The 25,696-nt window shown below is 49.1% G+C and overlaps 2 protein-coding genes and 1 pseudogene across 4 annotated transcripts in view; 2 read left to right on the forward strand and 1 right to left on the reverse strand.

Moving 5' to 3' along the window:
- The window catches only part of RPC14 (RNApolymerase 14 kDa subunit), a 189,296-nt gene that overhangs the window by 16,387 nt on the left and 147,213 nt on the right, over positions 1-25,696 (reverse strand). The gene's annotated exons all lie outside the window — the stretch shown is intronic.
- On the forward strand, positions 2,910-4,572 carry LOC147634838 (uncharacterized). The gene has a single exon (XM_086804026.1). The coding sequence runs from the start codon at positions 3,232-3,234 to the stop codon at positions 3,868-3,870; it is 639 nt and encodes a 212-aa protein (XP_086660152.1). The 5' UTR covers positions 2,910-3,231; the 3' UTR covers positions 3,871-4,572.
- Positions 6,592-9,554, forward strand: LOC147634839 (uncharacterized; annotated as a pseudogene).

The raw sequence follows: 25,696 nt of genomic DNA on the forward strand, positions 1-25,696 counted from the left end.
GAAATCTGATTTTGAAACAAAATCGTCGAAAAGATTGCCATCGGTGGCTTCCATAGCCGACAGGTCTTCACGTTCGGGAATGGGCTCCAACTGGGATTCTTGGGTTGACATCTTGAAGAGGGCAAGATGAGAGAAAAGCTTGATCTGGCACAAATAAGAGTGCTAGAGAGCTTGAGATCTTGAGAGATGTGTGACAAGAAGCCCGCTTAAGGGGAATTTATAGACTTCCCCAAAAGCTTACTTAACTTTTGCTTTTGTGTTTTTTTTTTGGTAATATATATATATATATATATATATATATATATATGTATGTATATTCTGTTTTTCTTTATTAAAAAAAAAAGCACTTATAAAGAAATCAATACTTGGGTTTTTTAAACCCTTTCACTCAGGTTCAGAAAAAAGATGAAAACAAAGCGAAGCAAGGCGTGGGTTTGTTTGTTTGTTTGTTTTTTTTTTTACAAAAGCTAAAAAAAACTCCACGCTACGTTTGCTTTTGGCTAATTCCATCGCCGCCTTCATGCCACCCGTCGGCTTGCCAACGCCGACGACTACTTGCGACCACCAGCCTGGTGTTGCCGCCTAGGCACCTACCTGGCCTAACTGCCTGCATGCGCCTGAAGTTGCCACCCGACTGCCTGCGTGCGCCTGAAGCCGTTGCATGTGCACAAACTTGGCTGCCTGTGCCTGCTTACGCATACCAGTCCAACTGCACATGACCACTCGCTTGCCTGCGTGTACACCCATAAAGGCTACGACAGTCATACCCAACTGCCTGCCTTCTTCGCTCATAAAAGCTGCGCAACTCCTCACGCCTCAAACAGTTATTATGCGCAGCCACTTAGGCGCCACTTCTCTCTCTCTCTCTCTCTCTCCTTTTTTTTTTCTGGACATCCAGAAGACATTGACAGTTGTACATTGATTTGTCTCATAGGTCGAGTTCGGCCTCTAGTAGGCGTTAATACAGCTTTCTTTCTTTCTCTCTTACAAAAACACAGCCGACTGGCTTTTTCTTTTTTCTCTTGAACTGTTTATACAGTTGCAAGAAACACATCTAGCCCTTCTTCTTTGCAAAGCAAACAACCCATACTAGACCACAATCTTCATCACGGGTTCTTACAATGCAAAGAAACATACTGAATCTGAAAAAACAATAGTATACAGAGAAAAACAGCAAGCTTCTTGAACTCATACCTTCTCTTGGACCTCATCTTCTCTACCTACTGACTTGCTCGTTCTCGAGGCTTGCTCTGATACCACTGTCAAATCCCCATAGGATCTCCTGGTGGAACGCTCCTCGTACAAGACTTGGAACCTCCAAACAAACCAAACAACCGTGAAGAGGGGGTGCACGCTTGACTCACCTCCTAACCTTGACAGCTGTGGGCAAGCCCACAAGTCTTGGCTGTCCCCACCGAGCCACGAGCTAAGCTAATTAGACGGACGTACCGACCAATCTCTACCTCGTGACGTCCCATACCGCCACGGAGCTACCCTCGCAGGCCTCGAGACTGCTGCCAGCCTCGGCTGCATAAAGCAGGTGCACGTTTGCACTAGATCTAGGCTCCTGACCATAGAGCTCTCACAAAAACACGCAAGACTCTATGAACTAATGACTAACCTTGGCCACTCTTTTATAGGCTCTTGGCCGGTCATCGGGCGTCCACACTTGGGCGCCCGCCCGTTAGTCTATCCCTAACTCAGCTCGCCAATCAGCCTGCCTAGCTCCAAGCTTCCCCAAACCTTGAAGCTAGTCTTGTGTGCGTGTAGCACACGGTAGATACACACTGTGCACATGACAGATCACCTTTCTCAAGAAGAGAGTGATATTGCGAGGCTTGGAAGATGAAACTATCTATCTAGATGATGACCTCACTCAGGCTTAGGTTGCCCATCGCAAGAAACTTATGCCCAAGGTGACAACAGCTAGAGAGGCAGGACAAAAAGCATTCTATAGAGACGGTCATGTCTTTATTGAGAAGAAGATGGTCGCATAGCGCCGGGTGACCTATGAGACACAGGACTACGAGTTGCCAAAGCCGGGGATACACATTGCAGTTTGGAACTGCAACGGAGCCTTATGGACACATCCAGGACGGCTAGAGGAGGTGATGGAGAGACATGACATATTGCTACTCACAGAGACACATCAGAGCCCAGAGAGAGGCTTACCTAGAGTGGAGGGATACTAGTGGGAGTCAGCTTACAGGAGGACCATGAGACAGAGCACTGCACGAGGATCAGGGCGTATAGCTATGCTACTTAGGAGAGAGATGCAAAGACGAGTACAGGTGGTAGCATGTGACCTAGAGGCGAGATACATGTGGATTAGACGAGACCCGAGTGCTCTACATTGCGCTATGCTACTTCTCGCCTAGAGGATCGAAATATGCCACACTTGGAGGGGAGGACACAGAGAGTAGTGAGGGAGAGGAGGGGGAGACTGCACCAGCAGCAGGCAACTCCCCCTACTCGGTTCTTTCAGAGGACATTATACACTACTCCACACTGGGTGAGGTCTTCTTGATGGGGGATTTCAACGCCAAGACACAGAGTCGGCAGTGTGAGATATATGACATGGAGGATCCAGAGATGATGCTTGCCATGGAGGCAGAGGATATAGGTGCCACTCGGCTTTCTGCTGACACAGGACCATATAACACCAGATACGGACACCACTTGCTAGAGCTAGGCGCTGGACACCATCTCGTTATTTATAACGGGATGACACAGTGGCCTGGTTCCGGCGCACTGACATGCTTCCCACTGGGAGGAGGAGGTAGCACAGTAGATTATGTCCTTGGATCCAGAGAAACAGCACAGGTGGTGACCTCCTTCACAATACCACACTGCCCGATTGGAGTAGACCACACACCCCTTTCACTATCTCTAGCAGGCTCATCATATACACCTACCCCACCCAGAGCTACACCTCACACCACTGTCTACTTCACACATGATCTGGCTGACGTATATGAGCACCATGTTTACGATGGCTTACTTCAGATGGATCCCACAGCACCTACGAGTACACTCACTACACAGCTCTCCTCATTGCTACATACAGCAGCTATTAGCAGTTTCCCCCACCACACATATATGGGCCACACAGCGAGATCTGGGACTATGCCCTAGAACCGATGGTATGATGATGAGTGCAGGGAGCTTTACAGGCGCCTCCGCACACAATAGGCATTGGGAGAGATCACTCAAAGAGAGGCCAGACGGCAGATGCGGTCCCTTACACGCCGCAAACAGAGGGCATATGAGGAGGCTCAGTACTGGGATCTCTATCATCTACTTATGAGCCGAGATGCCGCCACAGCTTGGCGCAGGATTAGGGAGCCTCGCCCCTCTACCCCCATAGAGGACCCGCATATATGGCACACTTGTGCCGAGAGTCTCTACCATGTACCTCACCAGCCATCGATACCCCAGCCATCAGTATCACGTCCCACTACATCGACCTTATTTACTGACTCCATGGTAGAGAGAGCCATTCGACGTCTACAGCATGGGAGATTGTCGGATCATACAGGTATACAGAGTGAGCACCTTATATATGCAGTTGACACATTTGCTCCTTTTATTGCTCACTTGTTTAACAGGGCACTAGCAGAGGGTCCCCCAGCTGAGTGGACCATGCACACTATAGCACCTATCCACAAAGCTGGGGACATGACAGATCCCGGCAACTATAGGACGATCATGATTGGCCACACACTAGCCAAACTATATGGAGCAGTGCTGGAGCCAGAGCTGAGTACATATACGGAGAGCGAGGGGCTCCGCGCTCCTGGCCAGGCAGGCTTGAGACGGGCCTTCTCTACTATCGACCACATCTTCACTCTACGTTGCCTGATTGATTAGGCGAAGGCGCGGAAGAGGAGGCTTTACTGCTGCTTTGTGGATTTCCGCAAAGCCTTTGATACAGTGCCACGAGAGCGACTCTTCCAGCGACTTCAGTCATTGGGGATACCCACAGAGATGACATGGGGCATCTATGCATTATATGAGCAGGTACTAGGTGGGTACGATGCCCAGGAGGCTTATCTGAGACCATTGCTAGCACCATTGGTGTGAAGCAAGGATGCCCACTCTCCCCTACTCTCTTTGGGCTCTACATCGATGAGGTGGCTGATTTCATTCTATGTGGAGAAGGCGGCGGGATCGACATCTCAGGTACACCCGTCCACATTATGCTATATGTTGATGACATCATTCTAGTGTCTGAGCCACAGCAGGGACTACAGCTACATCTACATCTACAGGCTTTAGATGATTTCTGTACACAGAGAGGGCTGACAGTGAACATTGGGAAAACCAAGGTTATGATATTCCATACGTCGGGGCAAATCTGACGACAAGCAATCTTCACTCTTGCAAGAGGCCACGTTGAGGTGGTGGACTCATATGTATACCTGGGGATTACATTTGCTAGTACAGCATGGTGCTTCTCTATGGCACGAGCAGCCAGAGACAAATTGACACAAGGATATGCTGCCTTGGCCATGCTTGAGCGACAGTGCCACCAGGCACACTTTCAGGAGCCCCGCACGAAGGGGTGGCTATTCGACACTCTGGTCACACCCGCACTGATGTACGCAGCGGCAGTATGGGCACCCGGACTCTCGGCCTCCTCTTGGACACAGATCGAGAGACCCCAGGATCTGATGCTCTCACGGATGATTCGCAGCAAACCATATGTACCACATGACATTGTCAGAGCAGAGTTTGCTCCACCACCCATGCTAGTAGAGGCTCTCTTCCAGGTGGTCTGCTTTATTCATCGAGTGCGAGACATGGCTCTGGACAGATTGTCACGTAGAGCTTTTGAGGCATCCAGACAGTTAGCTGAGGCTGGTGACACAGGATCATGGTATGCACAGATGACACAGGATCATGGTATGCACAGATGATGCAGCTATTGACCCAGTGTGGGTGGGACATAGATCACTTACCACCTCTTCAGTATGATCTTAATGCTCCACATATGCAGCTCTCACACAGTGAGAGGAACTGAGATATGCGCCAGGACTTATTGCAGCGCTATATGAGGCAGACATGGATCACACCCCACCAGCCCCTGCCTACGAAGATGCTATACTACAGAGATTGTTTTATGAGCATCTTAAGGATGGATTTATTCAGCGACCCGGATATATGGATGTGTACATGCCTCACAGTGCCTGAGTGGTGATTGGCCAGCTCAGAGTGTCATCACACCAGCTTGAGATTGAGGCAGGTAGGGTAGCACGGATCCCTAGAGCAGAGAGGATATGCAGACTATGCCAGGAGGAGGTTGAGAGTGAGGAGCATTATGTATGTAGATGCAGAGCATATAGTGACATTAGAGAGAGATACACCACCATCTTCAATGGACATCCGTTACTCCGCCAGATCATGGAATCTGCACACCAGCGCAGATTTGGCCAGTTCTTGCTAGAGACAGCGCCACAGAGAGGCACTGCTACGGACTCATACCACAGGGAGAGGTGGGCGACAGCTCCAGCTCCCTGATTTCTTCTAGAGATCTATCCCAATGCCTACCCTAACACAGGAGGGGGTTACACTTCAGCGCGCTGCGGACCTCCGAGCCAGACGGAGACCGAGAGCACCAAGCTATCAGACTCCCAAACTACATCAGAGGGAGATTACAGAGATACGAGCTCAACATCAACACCATATCCAGGAGCGGCTAGCTCACTTACACTCACACCCGGAGATCATGCTCCAACGGATTTTTGCCTCGCCATCGCCTATGTATCGCATATTACACCCCCATTATGGTACTGGTTGGAGCTAGACAGATCTGCATTGCATTCTTGTATACCCTACGCATATAGGTTGCATATTGAGCCTTTAGCAGTAGTGCTCCATCCATCACACCCCCCCCCCACTAGCTCAGTACTTTCATAGTTTATTTCATGTTTATTTTGTCCTTTTTTTCTGGACATCCAGAGGACATTGACAGTTGTACATTGATTTGTTTCATAGGTTGAGTTCGGCCTCTAGTAGACGTTAATACAGCTTTCTCTCTCTCTCTCCCCCCCGCTGTTCCCTTGCTCGCTGCACTGCCGCCGCCTTCCATTCCCTGCCCTGTTCGCTGCCCGCTTGCACAGCCGCCCGCTCACACAGCCGCCCTGTGCGCTGCCCGCACTGCTCTCTCCCATCGCGCTGCTACTATCGCCGCCTTCTCCCCGCTGTTCCCTTGCTCACTACGCTGGCTGCCCCCCTTTCCCCACTCACCCTTGCTCAGGTCCCCAAGGCAGCAACATAACTCTCTCTCTCTCTCTCTCTGCCTGTGGGAAGGACTACAGAGTGATCTGGAGGAATGGCCCCGAGTCTCCAAGAGAAACTCGAGGCCCTCGAGACGGCAATGAAGGCACTAATCAAGGAGAACAAGAAGACATCCGATTCCAACCTCAATGAGGTGGAGAACAAACTACACCGGCACATCATGGCTCTCGAAGCACGGGTCACGAACCTCGAACAAGAGAACACGGCACTCAAGGAGAAGGTGAGTGCATTGAAAGTGGAAATGGTAGCCATCAAGAATACGAAGAAGGAAGAAGGGGAGATCAATGACAACACTCTCAAAGACATCAAAGAAGAGATCTCCAAGGAGATCACAAAGGACATGGAGGGAAAGCTCGAAGCCAAGCAGTCAGGATGGGTTGAGGTGGTGAAGAAGAACATCCGTAAAGAAGTGAGGGAGGAGACTCAAAGGGAAGAACACCAAATCATTCACACCACCATTGTGAAGGAGAAGATGAGGCATGCCCGCCGCTGAGTCACAGGTATAGCCGAGACACCCGACTCCACTCCCGAGAAAGATGGACAGCTTCTATGCATGAAGCTCGGCTACAAGGAGCACCCTCTCCCCTTCACCAAAGCATGGAGAGCCGGGAAAGACTCAACACGCAAGCGAGCCCTCATCCTACAGTTTGCAGGAGAGACGGAGAGGGTCACCTTCATGAGGAAGAGGGTCATACTACGGGGTTTAGAGGGAGCTCCTATTTTCTTGGATGATGATCTCACGAGGATGCAGCTTGAGCATAGGAGAACTTGCATGCCATGAGTCTTACACGCGAGGAGAGAAGGCAAGAAGGCCTTCTATCGAGATGGTCGGGTCATCATTGATGGCCGGCCCATGTATTAGCGGTTTGGGGCCTATGGGACACAGACCAGGCCACTGACAGAGATACACATGGCAGTATGGAACTGTAATTACTAATGGTTCACTATGGGTGCAGCCTGGACGACTGGAGCATGTTATGGTGGGGAGAGACATCATACTTCTGACAGAGACACACCAGAGCCCAGAGAGAGGGCTACCTCGAGTAGAGGGATTCCAGTGGGAGTCAGCATACAGGAGGACCACACGCCAGGGTACCTCGAGAGGGTCGAGGGGAGTAGCAGTTCTATTCAGACGAGAGCTACAGGGGAGACTGAGAGTGGTAGCACAGGATCCAGAGGCCAGATACATGTGGATCAGCTTATAGCTCTCACAGGACAGGGTTATATACATAGCTCTATGTTACTTTTCTCCATCAGGATCCTCCTATGTCATTACAGAGGACATGCCACAGGAGGAGGAGACAGGAGCCTCGCCATACACTTGTCTGTCAGAGGAGATTATGCATTATTCTACACTAGGGGAAGTATTTCTTACGGGCGACTTCAATGCCCACACACAGAGCAGACAGTGTGAGGTGTATGACTATGATGACATGGAGATCCTCCACCCTGTGGATCCAAAGGAGATAGGGGCTAGTCGGGCATCAGAGGACACTGGACCAGACAGAGGACATTATGGGGACCACTTACTAGAGTTGGAAGCCAGGCATCGTCTCGTTATTTATAACAGGATGCTACAGTGGCCAGGATCAGGAGGGCTGACATGCTTCCCACATGGGGGTCATACACGGACCGGAGGCACGGTGGTAGACTACATTATGGGGTCTTTGGAGGCATCACAGCTTGTCACCTCATTCTCCATTCCACCTCGTCCTATTGGGGCAGATCATACATACTTGGCATTTTCACTAGCCGGATCACCAGTATCACCAGCCCCCCACATACCGATGCCACACACTACCATCTACTTCACACATGACATGGCAGACATATACACTGGCAGAGTAGAGGATGGGCTCCTACTCATGGATCCCCTGGCACCTATGGATACCATTACAGCCCAGCTGGCATCACTCCTACACACGGCTGCATTACAGAGCTTCCCACATCGTATACACTCAGGAGAGCTTGCGAGATCTGGGACTATGCCCCAGAACAGATGGTATGATGACGAGTGCAGAGCCCTATACTCACGGCTCCGCATATGGAGAGCCTTGGGAGCCATCACAAAGCAGGAGTCGAGGAGAGAGATGAGGAGACTTACTCGCCGCAAAAGGCGGCGGGCCTTTGCAGAGATACAGGAGCTAGAGATCTTTCATTTCTTCATGAGTAGAGATAGCCCTGTCTCATGGCCGCACTTCAGAGAGCCCCGGACACCGACACCTATTGCAGACCCACAGACATGGCACACATATGCAGAGGGCCTATACCACACCCCACAGCAGCCACCTATACCTCAGCCCCACAGGAGCCTCGACCTACCACAGCTAGCTTCTTTACCCACTCGATGGTACAGGAAGCTATCCGCCGCCTACAGCATGGATGGGCCACCGACCATACGGGCCTGCAGGGTGAGCATCTCATATATGCAGTAGATTCTTTGGCTCCTTTTCTTGCACACCTGTTTAACAGGGCACTAGCAGAGGGTTTGCCTGCGGAGTGGACGATGCACACCATTGTGCCGATTCACAAAACAGGGGATATGCTCGATCCGAGCAACTACAGGACGGTTATGGTTGGCCACGTGCTGGCCAAACTCTATGGTGCAGTGTTGGAGCAAGAGCTTAGCTTATATGCTGAGCGAGCAGGTTTACGCTCATCACGGCAAGCAGGCTTCAGGAGAGCTTTCTCTACCACTGACCATGTATTCACTTTGAGATGTATGATTGATCAGGCCAGAGTGAGGAAGAGAAAGCTCTATTGCTGCTTTGTGGATTTCCGCAAGGCATTTGACACAGTACCACGAGAGAGGCTCTTTCAGCGCCGCCTGCAGTCTCTTGGCATACCAGCAGATATGACATGGGGCATCTATGCATTATATGAGCAGGTTTTTGGGCGAGTCAGATGTCCAGGAGGTATGTTCGAGACTATTGCTAGCACCATTGGTGTGAAGCAAGGATGCCCACTTTCCCCCACGCTATTTGGGTTATACATTGATGAGGTGGCTGACTTCATTACACAGGGAGGCGGAGATGGGGTTGATTTAGCAGGTACCTCAGTACATATTATGCTTTATGCTGATGATATTGTATTAGTGTCTGAGTCTCCAGGTGGTCTACAACAGCATCTACATGCACTCGATGATTTCTGCACACAGAGGGGTCTTACTGTGAACCTCGGGAAAACCAAGGTTATGGTCTTTCATACATCGAGATAGGGCAGGAGTCAGCAGACATTCACTCTCGTAGGACGCCAGGTGGAGGTGGTGACATCATACGTGTACCTAGGGGTTACCTTCTCTGCAGCCACCCGCTTCACCATGGGTTCAGCAGCCAGAGCTAGATTGACACGGGGATATGTAGCATTGGCTATGCTAGAGTGTCAGTGCCACCAGGCGCATTTTCAGGAGCCTCGGACGAAGGGGTGGCTATTTGACACATTAGTCACACCGGCATTGATGTATGGAGCAGCGGTATGGGCGCCAGGCCTTGCTACCCATTGGTGGACACAGATAGAGAGACCACAGGCCCTCATGATGGCACGCATGATACGCAGCAAACCGTCAGTACCTCATGACATTATCCGAGCAGAGTTTGCTGCGCCCCCTATGATGGTAGAGGCCATATTCCAGACTATATGCCTGCTAGACAGATTCAGAGAGATGCCACAGGATAGATTGTCATACAGAGCTTTTGAGGCATCTAGACAACTGGCTGAGGCAGGAGACAGAGGATCATGGTATGCACAGGTCACACATTGGTTCTCACAGCATGGCCTAGACATGGATCATCTACCACCATTCCAGTATGATAGGGATGCACCACATATCCATCTCTCTCATAGTGAGAGGAACAGAGTATTGAGACAGGATCTATGGCAACTCTATACACGAGAGACATGGATATCGCCTACATAGCCTCTTCCACTGAAGATGCTATACTACATAGATCACTTCATGAGTATCACTGATGATGGATTTATAGAGAGACCTAGATACATGGAGGGCTTTTTACCACACGGCTCCTGAGTGGCTATTGGTCAGCTTAGAGTTTCATCACACCGATTGGAGATTGAGACTGGCAGAGTAGCACGGATCCCCCGAGAGGAGAGGGTATGCAGATTGTGCAGAGAGGAGGTGGAGAGAGGAACGCAGATGCAGAGCATATACAGCCATCAGAGAGAGATATCCCATTTTATTCAGAGAGCCACATTCCCTACGCTAGATCTTTGAGGCAGCAGACCAGCGCATACTGGGGAGATTCATTCTAGACATACAGCGCCACAGAGAGACATCATTACAGGCTCAGACAGCTCCAGAGGGGGGACGACAGACACAGATTACTACATTTTTTTAGAGATCCATCCCACTCCCAGCCCCTACATGGCAGGGAATTACTCTCCACAGAGCAAAGACACTCAAAGCCCACAGGAGACAGAGGACACCTGGCTTTCGGACACCACGCCTATACCAGAGAGAGATGACAGAGATCAGAGCTCAGTTTCACAAAGAGGGTGCGGAGCGACTGGCTCGCTTCAGAGCATGTTCTTCACGGAGCTGTGGACACCCCCTTCATTGATGTATACCATTTTATACCCCCAGTATGGTACAGGATAGAGCTAGCTAGGTTGCATATCATGATTGTATACTCCATGCATATAGCTTTGCATTCTCCTAGTAGTAGAGCTCCATCCCCTTCACCACTCATTGTACTTATTGCACACCCAGATTCAGCTTTTTTAGTTCAATACTTTTTCATTTTGTTGGGATGACAGAGGATACCCCATACAGGTACACCGATTTGTCTCATAGGCCGAGTTCAGTCTTTTGGAAGACGTTAATAAAATCTCTCTCTCTCTCTCTCTCTCTCTCTCTCTCTCTCTCTCTCTCTCTCTCTACACATATCTCTTTATCTTGTGGGTTATTTTCGTCACAAAAGATTGCTGAATTGTGTCCATTGACGTACCGATTCTATTCATCAAGCTTCCGCATGTTACATTGGTATCAAAGCCTTCTTCTTCAAGTGTGATATTCAGCCAGAAAACCAGAAAATGTTTTCGCTTGTGTGGTTAGTTTCTAGACTCTAGAGGACCACCCCTTTCGGTGTGACTCCCGTCCATCGAAGGATGGTTGGTTTTTAGCCGCTGAAAGCATTTGGAAAGTCTCCCACACGCATAGTGGATAGTTTTGTTGCGGTCCGGAAAGGATGTGCATATTCCCACTATGGCGAACTTCGACGACGTGCATATTCTAGTGTGTGTGAACAACTACTAGTGTGTGGGTTCTTTTATATGTGGGAACCACCTCTGAAGAGGATCTTATGTAAGCAATGATGTATGTAGGTGACACCTCTTAGGGACACTTGGCATCATGGTTTGAAATGTGGCATATGTGGTAGCAGCACATGTATACATCTTGTAAAGGAGGGTCTCTCCTATAATATAGAAGGACCATTATTATAATGTTATGAATATGCTTAATCTTTCAAGATTATCTTGTGCCCTCTTGCTTAATCAGTCTTGTTAAACCCTTGTGATTAACTCCTACTCCCAACATCTTGTATCAGAGCTTATCTCGCTAGCTGCACCTCTGCTAGTTTCCGCCACCATTTGGCGACGGACCTAGTGGCTAGCAAGCCATCACCGCCAAGCCACAGGGACGGCGCCGCCCATCTTGCCGACTACTCTAGTGCTGAGCCAACCACCGCCAAGCCATTTTGCCGGCTGCTCTAGTGCCGAGCCAACCACTACCACAAAAGGTTCCACCCATCAAAACCAGCAGTCCGACTTTTGCCCTGTCAATCATCTGTGCCGCTCATTCTCCGTCCCTGCCTTTGCACTCTATGGTCCGCACTCCTCAGTAGCTCCACTTCTATGTTTTGGGGCTTTCTCTCATAGATATTTTTTGGATTAGGCATCCATAGGCACTCCAAAACTCAGTGCAAATCTAGGCACTCTTGCATCAGTGCAATTAACTATCCAAAGCATTATTTAATGCTCACTCAAGTGTACATGTTGTTTCCGGTATACCTTGGCGATCACATCTTACATCCAGTCAAATCCTTGTGTCTTGTGTGCACAATCCATTTTTTTCCCCGTACTTGCTCACAAGCCTGTTAGTGTTCCCATTCAGAGGGGGACTTTCTTGTTTCTTGCACAATGCACATAATTTTTCTCTGGAAAATCTCTAGCTGTGTGAGGATGGCACAAAGAGGATCAAATATCTTTGGGTATATGCCCACTGAGGATAGGCTAGATCAAGATGGGTCTAATAACTCTTTGTAGAGATTTATGTTGAAAAGTTTGTTGATAGCCAGAGCCTATGGAAGATTATTGTTGAGGAAGAACCTCGTCCTCCATCCCGTCCTCCTCCAACAACAACAATTGCACAAGCTCGTATAGTTTCTCAGGTGGTAGTTGGAGTCTCATAGGTTACTACTACTACTAAAGAACCTACTGAAGAACAACATTAGAGATGCCCAAGTCATGTCCATGATCGCTCTTTCTATAAAGCGATCTATCATACCTCACATCCGATCTTGCAGCTTTGTCACGTGCATGCCACGTGGACATGCTTCCGCACTGATCTGGACAGGTAGTAAGACATAATCAGACACCTTTTAGGGCTGAGTGGGACCAAGAGAAGGCGTGGACCAGGCAGCAACCCGACAGGAGGAATACACCAAGAATGTTCTGGTTGGCAGCATTAAATGCTAGTCGGCTAGTGTCCAGTCGGCCAGATTTGCAAGGGGCTATATAAAGAGGGCCAAGGTCTTTATGTCATTCATTCAAGTTCCCACTTGGGACTTGGGTCATAGGTAGGAGTACAAGTGACCTTTTTCAAGGGAAGCTAAGCTTCCAACATGGCATTGTAACAGACAAGTATATGAATAAGATTTTGAGTAGGTTAGGTCATTGCTTTCTCTCTTGCGTTTTTATCCAGTTGTTTGTGCATCAAGCATCCAGTGGGAGTGGTCCGTTTTCTTATGAGAGTGCTGATCTGGCCACAGAGGCTTCCGCATGTGACATTGGTATCAGGGCGCCAGCACTCAGCACGATTTCCAGTGCTCCAAGAGCAGTCCCAAGAGAAGGTGCACAGTCCGAGGCAAGGAACACAGCTAAGGTTAGATCTCCAAGGAGGATGGTCGGTGTTCAGCAAAGCCATAGGGAAAAGGCAGTCCGTGGGTGGATGCCAAAGGGCATACCGGTGAGCCCATAGGAATACTGGTTCCAAGGGATGGTAGTCATGATGTCACGTGCATGCCACGTGGACATGCTTCCGAACTGATCTGGACAGGCAGTAAGACATAATCAGACACCTTTTAGGGCTGAGTGGGACCAAGAGAAGGCGTGGACCAGGCAGCAACCCGACAGGAGGAATACACCAAGAATGTGCTGGCCGGCAGCATTAAATGCTGGTCGGCTAGTTTGGGTCCAGTCGGCCAGATTTGCAAGGGGCTATATAAAGAGGGCCAAGGTCTTTATGTCATTCATTCAAGTTCCCACTTGGGACTTGGGTCATAGGTAGGAGTACAAGTGACCTTTTTCAAGGGAAGCTAAGCTTCCAACATGGCATTGTAACAGACAAGTATATGAATAAGATTTTGAGTAGGTTAGGTCACTGCTTTCTCTCTTGCGTTTTTATCCAGTTGTTTGTGCATCAAGCATCCAGTGGGAGTGCTGCGTTTTCTTATGAGTGATGATCTCGCCACAGAGGCTTCCACATGTGACATTGGTATCAGAGCGCCAGCACTCAGCAGGATTTCCAGTGCTCCAAGAGCAGTCCCAAGAGAAGGTGCACAGTCCGAGGCAAGGAACACAGCTAAGGGTAGATCTCCAAGGAGGATGGTCGGTGTTCAGCAAAGCCATAGGGAAAAGGCTGCATGGTAGGTCCTTGTTGCCATGTTCCAAACCCACAATGAAGCTAGAGTCTTATACCTAATGCGCGAGCTGGACAACCTTGATATGTGTCACCATTTGGCCACTCAAATGGCCCATCCTTGCTTTCTCATTATGTGTATGCATTGTACCGACATCCATGGCTGTTATGCAAGGGATTGATGCTAGCCATGTGATACTATGGATTTGGCTTTCCGCTCAGACGTGTGCATGTGTATACATACCCGGAAGTTGCCTAGAGGATTGGTGTTCCATTGGGTTTGGTACCTCGTGTACTTGCCTAGAACACGTCTATTTTGGTACAATCTCATCATTCATGAACGGGCTTGTGAGAGTGTTTTTCAAGCTTCCAAGCGTGTTTCCAAGTCATATTCACTCTCCTACACACTCCCAATGGTTCAAATACAAAACAACCCTTTTATGTGTTGTAATTTATGGTCTTTGGCTGAAAGCCCTAATTTCAGCCTTCCTTTCTCAAGTTGAACCATAGGGGAAGCTTTCCTAGAGTTCCCTACAACCACTTGAAAACTTTTGTCACGAAGGTTCACGATAAAATTGAATATTTCAGCATTCCATATGCTTCCATCGTGAAGACTTCCGCTGACATCGACTCTACTTGCAATTGGTAAGCTTTAATGGTCAATTATGGAAGCAAGCAGCAAGAAGAAGGAGAAAGACTTCGTGTTCACATACCCACCATGTGTAGTGTTCTCTTGTCCTACGTACTCTCCTAAAGATTGTTTCTACCATGTGTGGGTAGAACTTTAGAGAGCTAATGGTACGGAACATGGGCACTTGAGAGAGTAGTGTTAGTTGAAAATCTTCACCAACAACTATACTGTTTGCAATATTGTACTCATATGCATTAGTATGGAAATCAGAAATGCCCATGACCCTATGTACTTGATTCTCCCAAGGTCAATATATATTATTTGAGGGAGGAACCTAACGTTCAGGCTCATTGTGCGTCTCTTGTTAATTCAACAAATTACATCTTGTATTGTGCTTGTTGTCCATTAAATCTTAAGTGTATAGATTAGCATTGTGTTCAACCAAGCATTCCACACCGAACGGTGGAATCACACTATCCAAGAAGGAGATTCTATGGCAAAGCATCTAACCAAGGTAAAGGACCTGAAAGAACAGCTGCTAAACATCAATGTTGCCATGTGCATCCCGCACTTGGATGCCATGTGGACATATCTGTATACAAGCAGGTGCAAGACCTCGAGTGGAAATTGATCCCTTGTGAGCCCCAATGTCATGTGCACAGTGTGTATCTACCGTGTGCTACACGCACACAAGACTAGCTTCGAGGTTTGGGGAAGCTTGGAGCTAGGCAAGCTGATTGACGAGCTAAGTTAGGGATAGACTAACGGGCCAAGTGTGTACGCCCGATGACTGGCCAAGAGCTTATAAAAGGGTGGCCAAGGTTAGTCATTAGTTCATAGAGTCTCACGTGTCTTTGTGAGAGCTCTATGGTCAGGAGCCTGGATCTAGTGCCGACGTGCACCTGCTTTATGCAACCGAGGCCAGCAGCAGTCTCGAGGCCTGTGAGGGTAGCTTCGTGGCGGTATGGGACGTCACGAGGTAGAGATTGGTCGGTACGTCCATCTAGTTAGCTCAGCTCGTGGCTCGGTGGGGACAGCCAAGACTTCTGGGCTTGCCCACAGCTATCAAGGTTGGGAGGTGAGTCAGGCCTGCACCCCCTTCACGTTTGTTTGGTTTGTTTGCAGGTTTCGAGTCTTGTACCAGGACCGTTCTACGAGGAGATCCTATGGGGATTTGACAGTGGTATCAGAGCAAACCTCGAGAATGAGCAAGTCGGTAGGTAGAGAAAAAGAGGTCGAAGAAAAGGTACGAGTTCGAGAAAATTGCTGTTTTTTTGTTCACACTGCTGTTTTTTTAGATTCAGCATGTTATTTTTACATCGTAGGAACCCGTGATGAAGGTTGTGGTCTTGTATGGGTTGTTTGCTTTGCAAGAAGAAGGGCTTAGGTGTTTTCAACTGTGTAAACAGTTTGAAGAGAGAGAAGTAGAAAAGCCAATCGGTTGTTTTTGTAGAGAGAGAGAGAGAGAAGTTGCACCTGAGTGGCTACACAGTCCACGTAAGCGAAGCTGGCAGGCATGTATACCCAAGCAGGCTGTACACGCAGGCAGGCGAGTGTACTTGTGCACGTGGGCTGGTATGCGCAAGCAGCAGCAGTCGGCCAGGTGTATGCGTAGGCGGGCTGGTATGCGCACGCAGGCGGGCTGGTACGGAAAAGCTACTCAAGTCGGCGATCGCTATTTTCTGAGAAAGCATGGCAGGTGGCGGGCAACGTGTATTTTTTGCTTTTGTTTTTTTTTTAAGGCTTTCGTTTTTTTTTGTTCATGAAAGACCCTTATGTTTTTAAAACATAAGTTGTGAGTTTTTTTAAAAATAAAAAATAAAAACAAAGCCTAGCATGTTTTTTTATTTTTATTAAAAAAAACAAAAACAAAAACAAAAAACACAAAAGCAAAGCATTAAAACACATGCTTTTGGGGAAGCCTATAAAATTCCCCTCAACAAGAAGGCTTCTTGCCACACATCTCCTCAAGCTCTCTAGAACTTTTTCTTGTACAAGGCCAATCCGAGTTGGAGCCCATTCCCGAATGTGAAGACCTGCCGGCTACGGAAGCCACCAATGGCGACATAGTTGACTGGAGTTTCGGAAACGGCGAAACGAAAACGGCGGGGAAACGGCAGAAACAGAGTTTCGGTCTCGAGAAGAAACGGGGAAACGGGAAACGGCTATACAAATAAATATAATATATATATATATATGATGCATATATCATTAGAAACCTTAAACAATATGCCAAAACATGCAATGTGCACTTGCCACTATCTAAAAACTGAAACCATCACTTTTAAGTTTTCACATTGGTTTACTTGCGATTCGCGAACAGACAACTTTCAAGACTTCAGGCTCCGGACTCTAGACCCAAATATGAAGCTCACAATGAAACAAAGTACATACTATAGAGTAAAATGAACAATGAACACTTGTCATCTGTCATGACTCACTAGTCAAGACTCAACTCAACACTGAATAGTAAATACTCAAAAATAAGTGCCGTGTCTCATGACTCATGAGTCATCATATATGTCTACAATATACATAAATCATCCATGATCGATCATCAAATCATAACACTAAGACCATCTAGGAGTTTACACATTTCAGGACAGTTATATATATATCAAGCTCGCTGAAGCTCACGCTCCCCCCTCCTGCTCGTGCTGCTGCCTGCACGCCCTCCCCCCCTTCCCACCCACGCGTCTGCTCCCTCCCCTGCCTGCCCTCGCGTATGTTCCCCCTCCCCCGCCTGGTTTGCTTGCGCGCCCCAGTGCTGTAGCGCCCGCCGCCCCCCCTGCTCCTCTCCTTCGCGCCCCCCTCCCTTCTTCAGCGCCCCGCCCCCCCTTCCGCCAGTCGTCGCCCTCTCTTTCCCCCCCACCCCCCCCCTTTTTCTTCACGCTGCTTCCGCCCGCCCCCGGGTCTTTTTTTGTCTTCGCCACCTTTTACCCCCCCCCCCCCCCCCCTTCTTTCTGTTTTTTCCGTCCCCTGGGGTTTTTTTGCCTTCCGCCTTCCCCCTCCGCCCTTCGTGTGCAACTCGGTTCTTGCAGGACTCTCCGCATTCGCTCCGCCTTCAACATAGCTTCAGACTCTGTGGAGGCTCCTCCCGCCCCACCTCAGACCTGCAGCCCCCTCGCCCGCCCCTGAGGATACCCCCATCAGGCTTTCTCTTTTGCCAGAAGAGGAAGCGAGCCTCGCCGCAGAGGTGGAACGCCTCCAGGCACATTCCACCATCTGCCGTATAGTCAGCACTCGCCCCAGCAGAGGGGAGATCCGGGATCTTCTCCAGGCCCGCCTTCTTGCAGATGTGGGCAAGATCTTGGACGTTCAGCTAACTGGGCCGTGGACACTACCAGATCGAGCTCGAGACAGCCCAGAGCGTGGCCAAGGTCCTAGCCATGAGTCCCCTTGATATCAGGGGCGCTCGGGCATTCTTCAGACCTTGGCAGCATGGCTTTGACCCAGCAGCGGCCGAGCAGGGAGAGCGCCCTTTCCATGTTACAGTTTGCTTCCCTGGACTCCGCCGTGAGTACCTTCCGCTCCTTTCTAGGCTAGGAGCATTGGTAGGTTCGGTGCTTGAGACTGGCCCCACAGCAGCTTCAGTGGTGGCCAGAGCAGCTGGGCTACCTTCGGTCAGAGTTTTGGTTCCGGACATCTCCTCCCTTCCGAAGGTCATTCAGCTACCTAGGATTGATCAGAGAGTGGAGTTTTCGGGGCTCCCGAACCAGTGCTTTATCTGCAGGCAGGTCGGCCACTTGGCCAAGGCCTGCCCTCGTCGCAGGAGACCCTGACCTTCACCGCAACAGCAAGCCCCCGATGGCCCGCCCACAGATGCGGCTCGGCATGCAGCCTCCGGGACACCTGCTCAACCCCCAGAGACCTCGGAGTGGCAGCCTGGACAGGGGCGCCGTCAAGGGAGACAACCCCAGCAGCACGCCTAGAGACCGATGCAGCAACAGCCACAGTCTCAGCAGCATCACTGGGTTCCCGTGAGGAACAGCTTTTCTCCCCTACAGGAGGAGACCCCAGCGCCGACTGAGGACTAGGAGATGCCAGCTCCCCCTCCTTTGCCCCCCCCTCCCGCCTCGCTTCCACCTTCGCCTCCTTCCGTCCCCGCTCCGGTTTTGGCAGCGGCTCCTGCTCCCCCCCCTCCTCCCCCCCCCCCCCCCCCCCTCGCCTTAGCTCCCCGGGAGGCCCTGGCAGTTCCCTGGCGCTCACCTGCAGTCCGACGGACACTGAGCACCGACCTTGCTCAAGCTCCGCAGAGGAGACTTACCATGCCGATTCGGGCTTCACGGATATCCTCTATCCGCAGTCGGCTGAGTCGTCTCGACACTAGACAGCGCTCGGAGGCTTTTGATTATTCCTTCATACGGCTTTTTGGAGCGGAGGGCCCCCATGAGCCAGCACCCATCAGAGTTCATGTAGTGATACCTCCGGCCCGTGGGGAGGAGGCACTTGATTCAACAGTGGCCTTCTCATTCCCTCTCTGTGGCCCTAGCGACCGGGAGTGGACTATGGATCTCGCTCTTAGCACTTTGAAGACTCAGGGAGTTGAGTTTTCTCACCATGTGAGCGATCTGGAGGTGACAGACGTGATAGGCCGACTATGGGAGTTGGCTCATTTTTTCTTTGATTCTGGGAGTGTGGATGCCTCCAGGATTCGACATTTGGTGGTTCGCATAGTGGCGGACTTGGGACAGAAGATCACTAGAGATGGATTGAGCATTGACTATGACCGAGTTCAAAAGGTTTTGGCCTGGCCTATACCGCAGACAGCGAAACAACTTCGTTTTTCTCGGTTTTGTTGTTTTTCTTCGAAAATCTATGCGGAAGTACTCTCACACTACCGATGACCGACTTGTTGAAAGGTCCTGGGTGGACGTAAGTCGAATCAGCCTATCACTTGGAATAACGATCTAGATATGGCCTTCAGACTTTTGAAAGATAAAGTTAAGAAAGCACCTATCTTAGCATTACCCGATCCTAGTCAGCCTTATGTTCTTGAAACTGATGCCAGTGACTATGCAATCAGAGTTGGTCTAATTCAAGATGGTAGATCTGTTGCTTTTGAGAGTAAAAAGCTAGACAACACTCAATTTCGTTGGCCAACCCTTGAGAAGGAGCTTTATGCTGTCATTCACGCTCTCAAGGTTTGGAGACATTATTTATATGGCTCCAAGTTTGTGGTATTGACTAATCATCAATCAATCAAGTATATGTTTGATGCCGATGATTTGAGAGGAAGGAAAGCTTGATGGACTGAATTAATGCAAGATTTTGATTTTGAGATTCGTTATCGAAAGGGGTCCATGAATAGTGTCGCAAATGCGCTTAGTCGAATTAGAGAGGTGAATACTTTGTCGTTCACCGAGATTTCTACGGACTTATTTCAGTCATTGAGAGGTCTTTGCAGAACTGATAGTTATTTTGGTCCATTTTGGCAGAAGATCCAAGACTCAATGATTGAGCAACCTACCATTCAGGCTGCAGGAGGTCATTGGATGATTCGGAATGGTTTACTATTCCGTAATGACAAAATTTGTGTACCAAAGATCCCGAAAATTAGGTCCAAGATTCTTAAGGAGTGTCACTACGCCCCTTCTGCTAGACACCCTAGGGTACACAGGACATTATCGTTAGTGAAACACACTTTTTATTGGCCAACGATGAAAGGGTATGTAGAAGATTATGTTCTCAAGTGTCAAGTTTGTCAAGCAAATAAAGCTGAACACTTTAGACAGGTTGGGTTGTTGCATCCTTTGCAAATCCCAGGTAATAAATGGGAAAGTATTTCCATGGATTTATTACTGGATTGCCAAGAACACGTCAAGGCCACGATTCTATTTGGGTTGTGGTGGATCGCTTGACAAAAATGGCTAGATTTTTACCGACACGGAAGACCATTACAGCTACGCAATTAGCACGGCAGTTTATCGAGCAATTGTTTAGACTGTACGGGTTACTGCATGACATAGCCATCAATGAGATAGGGACTCAAGTTTACAAGCGACTTTTGGAGGCTTGTTTTTGAGAAGTTGGAAACAACTTTGAATTTGAGTTCCTCACATCATCCTCAATCTGATGGACAGACTGAAAGAGTGAATCAAATTTTGGAGGATATGCTTCGAGCATATGTCTCCAAAAGACAGAGTTCACGGGAGGATTATCTTCTTACGTTAGAATTTGCATATAATAGTACTAAGCATACGAGTACAGGTTTTAGTCCTTTCATGCTTATGTATGGTTTTCAACCTAGATCACTTGTTACAGTGGGATTTTCAAGACTTCAGCATGATGCAGCACGTAATTTTTGCAAGATATGCATGAAATGTTACAAGTTGCAAAAGAATCTATTAGAAGTGCTCAAGACAGAGACACATTTTATTCTAATAGACATCGTTCACCCAGAGAGTTCTCTGAAGGAACGATGGTGTATTTGCGAGTTTCGAAAGATTCGGAGAGTTTACGGACGGGTCGATCTCCGAAGTTATCCCCTAGATACTGTGGACCATTTCGTATTACACGACGGATTGGTTCAGTCGCATATTAATTGGATTTGCCTTCTCATGTGAAAGTTCATCCTGTATTTCATGTGAGTAGACTTAAGTACTGGGTGAAACAGAACAATTAGTTACTTCTCAAGAAATCATAGATGTCGAGGACATGACATTTGTTCCTCACGAACCTGAACAGATTCTTGGATTTTGTGAAAGACGATTGCATAATACTCTTATCACGGAATACAAGATCAAGTGGAAGGATCGTGTCGAGGAGGACGCTACATGGGAGACATTTACTACCCTTCAGAGAGATTACCATGGCTTTTTAGTGAGCTCAAGAGTTAGCTCTTAGAGGAAGGGGAGTATGTCATGTGCACAGTGTGTATCTACCGTGTGCTACACGCACACAAGACTAGCTTCGAGGTTTGGGGAAGCTTGGAGCTAGGCAGGCTGATTGATGAGCTGAGTTAGGGATAGACTAACCGACGGGCGCCCAAGTGTGGATGCCCGATGACCGGCTAAGAGCCTATAAAAGGGTGGCCAAGGTTAGTCATTAGTTCATAGAGTCTCGCGTGTCTTTGTGAGATCTCTATGGTCAGGAGCCTGGATCTAGTGCAGACGTGCACCTGCTTTATGCAGCCGAGGCGGGCAGCAGTCTCGAGGCCTGCGAGGGTAGCTTCGTGGCGGTATGGGACATCACGAGGTAGAGATTGGTCGGTACGTCCATCTAGTTAGCTCAGCTCATGGCTCGGTGGGGACAGTCAAGACTTGTGGGCTTGCCCACGGCTGTCAAGGCTGGGAGGTGAGTTAGGCCTGCACCCCGTTCGCGTTTGTTTGGTTTGTTTGCAGGTTTTGAGTCTTGTACCAGCAGCGTTCTACGAGGAGATCCTATGTGGATTTGACACCCAGTCTGAGATGAGTCAGCTAGGGTTCCGCTCTAAGTGTCCAAAGTCACGTGTACAAGTCCCATACATGGTCTTGGTCAAGTGTGCAAGTCCAGCACATGAAGCAATGCCAGTCCATACTATGAGTCACCCTCTGGAATGATGACAAGTGTTGGGTAAAAGGGATAGTACCCTTGCCTAAGAAGGGGGTAACCTTTTGGTTCACTCTAGGGCCAAGGACACCCATGGCCAGTGAAACCGGCCTCTGGTAGAAACCAAAGTGCGGTAGACTAGCAGTCACCCTTCCACTTGTAGTCCAAATATAAAAACAAATTTAACTGGAGCTAGAGTGCCCCAAAAACTGTAATGAGAACAACACCTGTTGGCCCCAAAGCTTGGCACCCCTTTCGGTATTTCTTTATTCAAATTCAAAAAGATGTAAAGCTGAGTACAACAAAGCCAGCCAAGAGAATACACCTGTATGTCCAATCTGGCAGCCCACAAGACCTCTTAGCACAAAGGATTCACACACAGATCTGTGTCCCACAAAAGCAACACTCTGTGTTTCCCTCTGATCAGCCAAGACCATTCAGCAGGGCAGCCTTGAGCACACATCTGGCATATCCCATGAGCATGGTTCCACAACTCAGCACAAACATACATCCACTGTCCAATCTCTGTTTCCACCTTTTCAATCTGCCATACCCCTCCTCTCACAAGGGGCCAGATAGCACAGCAGACATAAGCCAATGGAAAGATAGAATGATGGACAAGTTCAGAGCTTACCACATCAGCACGTGATTCTGCACTCGTGAGGCCAATCGTACCAGCCTGTACTTTCCTCCTTGCAATCACTTGACTGATACACCAACTAAGCTCTGAGAAAGCTTTGCCTGCAACTGGAGATGCACCGCCCACTACTGTTCAGGTCTGAACAGAGCTGAAACTGGCTGTACCTGTCCGTGCAGGTCAGTAAATCTCCACTGTACCTGTCCATACAGCCTCTGCAGCCACCTGTACCATTCAGGACAGCACTTGCACAGCAGCCCCCTGCTGTCTATTCCTGCCAGCGCAGACTGTACCAGCGCCGCCAGACCCTGCACCTGTCCGTACACCTGTACCAGCTGTCCGTACAACTGTACCTGCAGCACAGCCGCCGCCAAAGCCTGCGGCACAGCATGCACCTGCTTTCAGCCCCTATCAGCGCCGCCTGTACCTGCAGCAGCCGTACCCTGTACGGGCAGCCTACACGTGGACTGTATGGCCTGTCTGTACGGGCTCTTCTGTGCGCAGCCAAAAAAACCCCCAGCAGCAACCGAATGCAGTCGACCTTCTTCTCCACGCTTGCAGCTTGCACGCCATGGCAGGGCATGCTGTCGGCCAGGCCTAGAAAGGCCTGGACAGTAAGGCGGCCAACCCCACTGGACTGGGCAGCCAGTTGGCTAGCCCATGGGCAGAGGCGGCCAGCCTAGGCAGGCAGCCTGGACAGAAAAAGCAAGGCAACCAGTCAATAAGAAAAGACACCTAAATTAATAGAAACAAAACACGTCGTGGAGGGTTTTCCTACAGGCCGACAACCTTTATCACCCACTGACCAGCATCTAAAAGAGACTGTATAAGCATTGACTGATAGTCTTCTAGGCATCTCATGATTCACAATGTGCTCAGGGTATTCAAGGGCCAAGACAACCAAGGGAATTCCACGAGCGAAGGTGAAGATGGAAGGTCAAGAATCAGATCATCTACAGGCTGAAAGTCTACAGCCAAGAGAAGATCTACAGAATTGAGCCTTTTTCTCATCATTCAATAAAGCAAATACACCATCCTTGGTGGGCACCCTGCAGAGGGTGTTTGGGACCCAATCGGGTGAGCCGTGCCTTATTGTCCTCTCTCTCTCTCTCTCTCTCTCTCTCTCTCTCTCTCTCTCTGCAGACTGTATAAGCATTGACTGATAGTCTTCTAGGCATCTCATGATTCACAATGTGCTAAGGGTATTCAAGGGCCAAGACAGCCAAGGGAATTCCACGAGCAAAGGTGAAGAGAAGATCTACAGAATTGAGCCTTTTTCTCATCATTCAATAAAGCAAATACACCATCCTTGGTGGGCACCCTGCAGAGGGTGTTTGGGACCCAATCGGGTGAGCCGTGCCTTATTGTCCACGATTGTGCCAGTCAGGGGATCCCATGCTTCCTGGGAATTATTGTACCATCATGATTGGTCACACATTGGCTAGATTATATGCATCTATTCTTGAGCAGGAGTTGAGTAGATGGGCAGAGAGAGAGGGCATATGTGCATCAGGGCAGGCAGGGTTCAGGAGAGGTCTCTCCACTCTTGACCATATCTTGACACTCAGAGCTATTATTGAGGAGGGTAGATTATATGGCAGGAGGATTTATTGTTGCTTTGTGGATTTCCGCAAAGCTTTTGACACAGTACCGAGAGCCAGACTGATGCGCAGACTACAGGAGATGGGAGTGCCCATAGAGCTGATTTGGGGAATCATGGCTTTATATAGGACAGTTGTGGGGCAGGTACGTACTACTCAGGGTATATCTGAGATGGTTCACTCCACTATTGGGGTGAAATAGGGCTGCCCCCTTTCTCCCACCTTATTTGAGATGTACGTGGATGAGGTTCTCGAGAGGGGATGCAACGTCATTTGGATGCATTGCACACGTTTGCACAGGACAGTGGATTGTCTGTTAACCTTGGTAAAACCAAGGTGATGGTGTTTAACACCACAGCACAGTGGGTTAGGAGGTCAGTACCCACCTTTACATATGGTCAGGAGACAGTGGAGTATACAGATGCATATACTTACCTCGGTGTGGTTTTTAGTGGCCCACTATTTTCCTTGAGGAGAGCAGCGGAGACCAGATTGACCAGAGCTTATGCAGCATTGAGGAGACTAGAGAGGATGTGTTCGCAGGTTCAGTTTAAGGAACCTCGAACAAAGCTCTGGCTCTTTGACACTTTGGTCACTTCAGCCATGCTGTATGGAGTGGAGATATGGGGACCCTCAGTGGATCACCACAGCCGAGCTGGTAGCACTGATGGATGGAGACGTATGGAGAGGCCCTTGGTTTCTATGATTTCCCGGATGATTAGGGCCAAGGCCTCCGTACCACATGATATTATCCGTGCAGAGATGGCTGCCCCCCCATTGGTAGTAGAGGCACTCACTCGATCAGTCTCCTTTATACATAGCACTTGGGCTCTCCCTAGAGATAGATATGCTCGCTTAGCCCTGGAGTCTTCACGACAGTTGGCATCACAGGGAGACGGATCATGTTGGTATGCACAGATGACGGCTTGGTTCCAGCTGCATGGCTTTAGTATGGACAGGCTACCTCCATTTCAGTACTCCCTGGATGCACTCTCCCTCTCTCTCACACGGGCAGAGATTACCAGACTTATCAGGCAGGACTTGATTGAGCTGGACACTAGGAGGACATGGATACAGCCGACACACGAGCTTGGTACGAAGATGGCTTTCTATAGAGATCA

This window comes from Cibotium barometz, chromosome 10, assembly GCF_041138505.1.
Source record: "Cibotium barometz isolate CiBa-2024 chromosome 10, ASM4113850v1, whole genome shotgun sequence".
Classification (NCBI taxonomy): domain Eukaryota; kingdom Viridiplantae; phylum Streptophyta; class Polypodiopsida; order Cyatheales; family Cibotiaceae; genus Cibotium; species Cibotium barometz.

What these genes read in the sequence shown, in the direction of transcription:
- LOC147634838 (XM_086804026.1), top strand. Translation starts at nt 3,232, where the DNA reads ATGCGGTCCCTTACACGCCGCAAACAGAGGGCATATGAGGAGGCTCAG.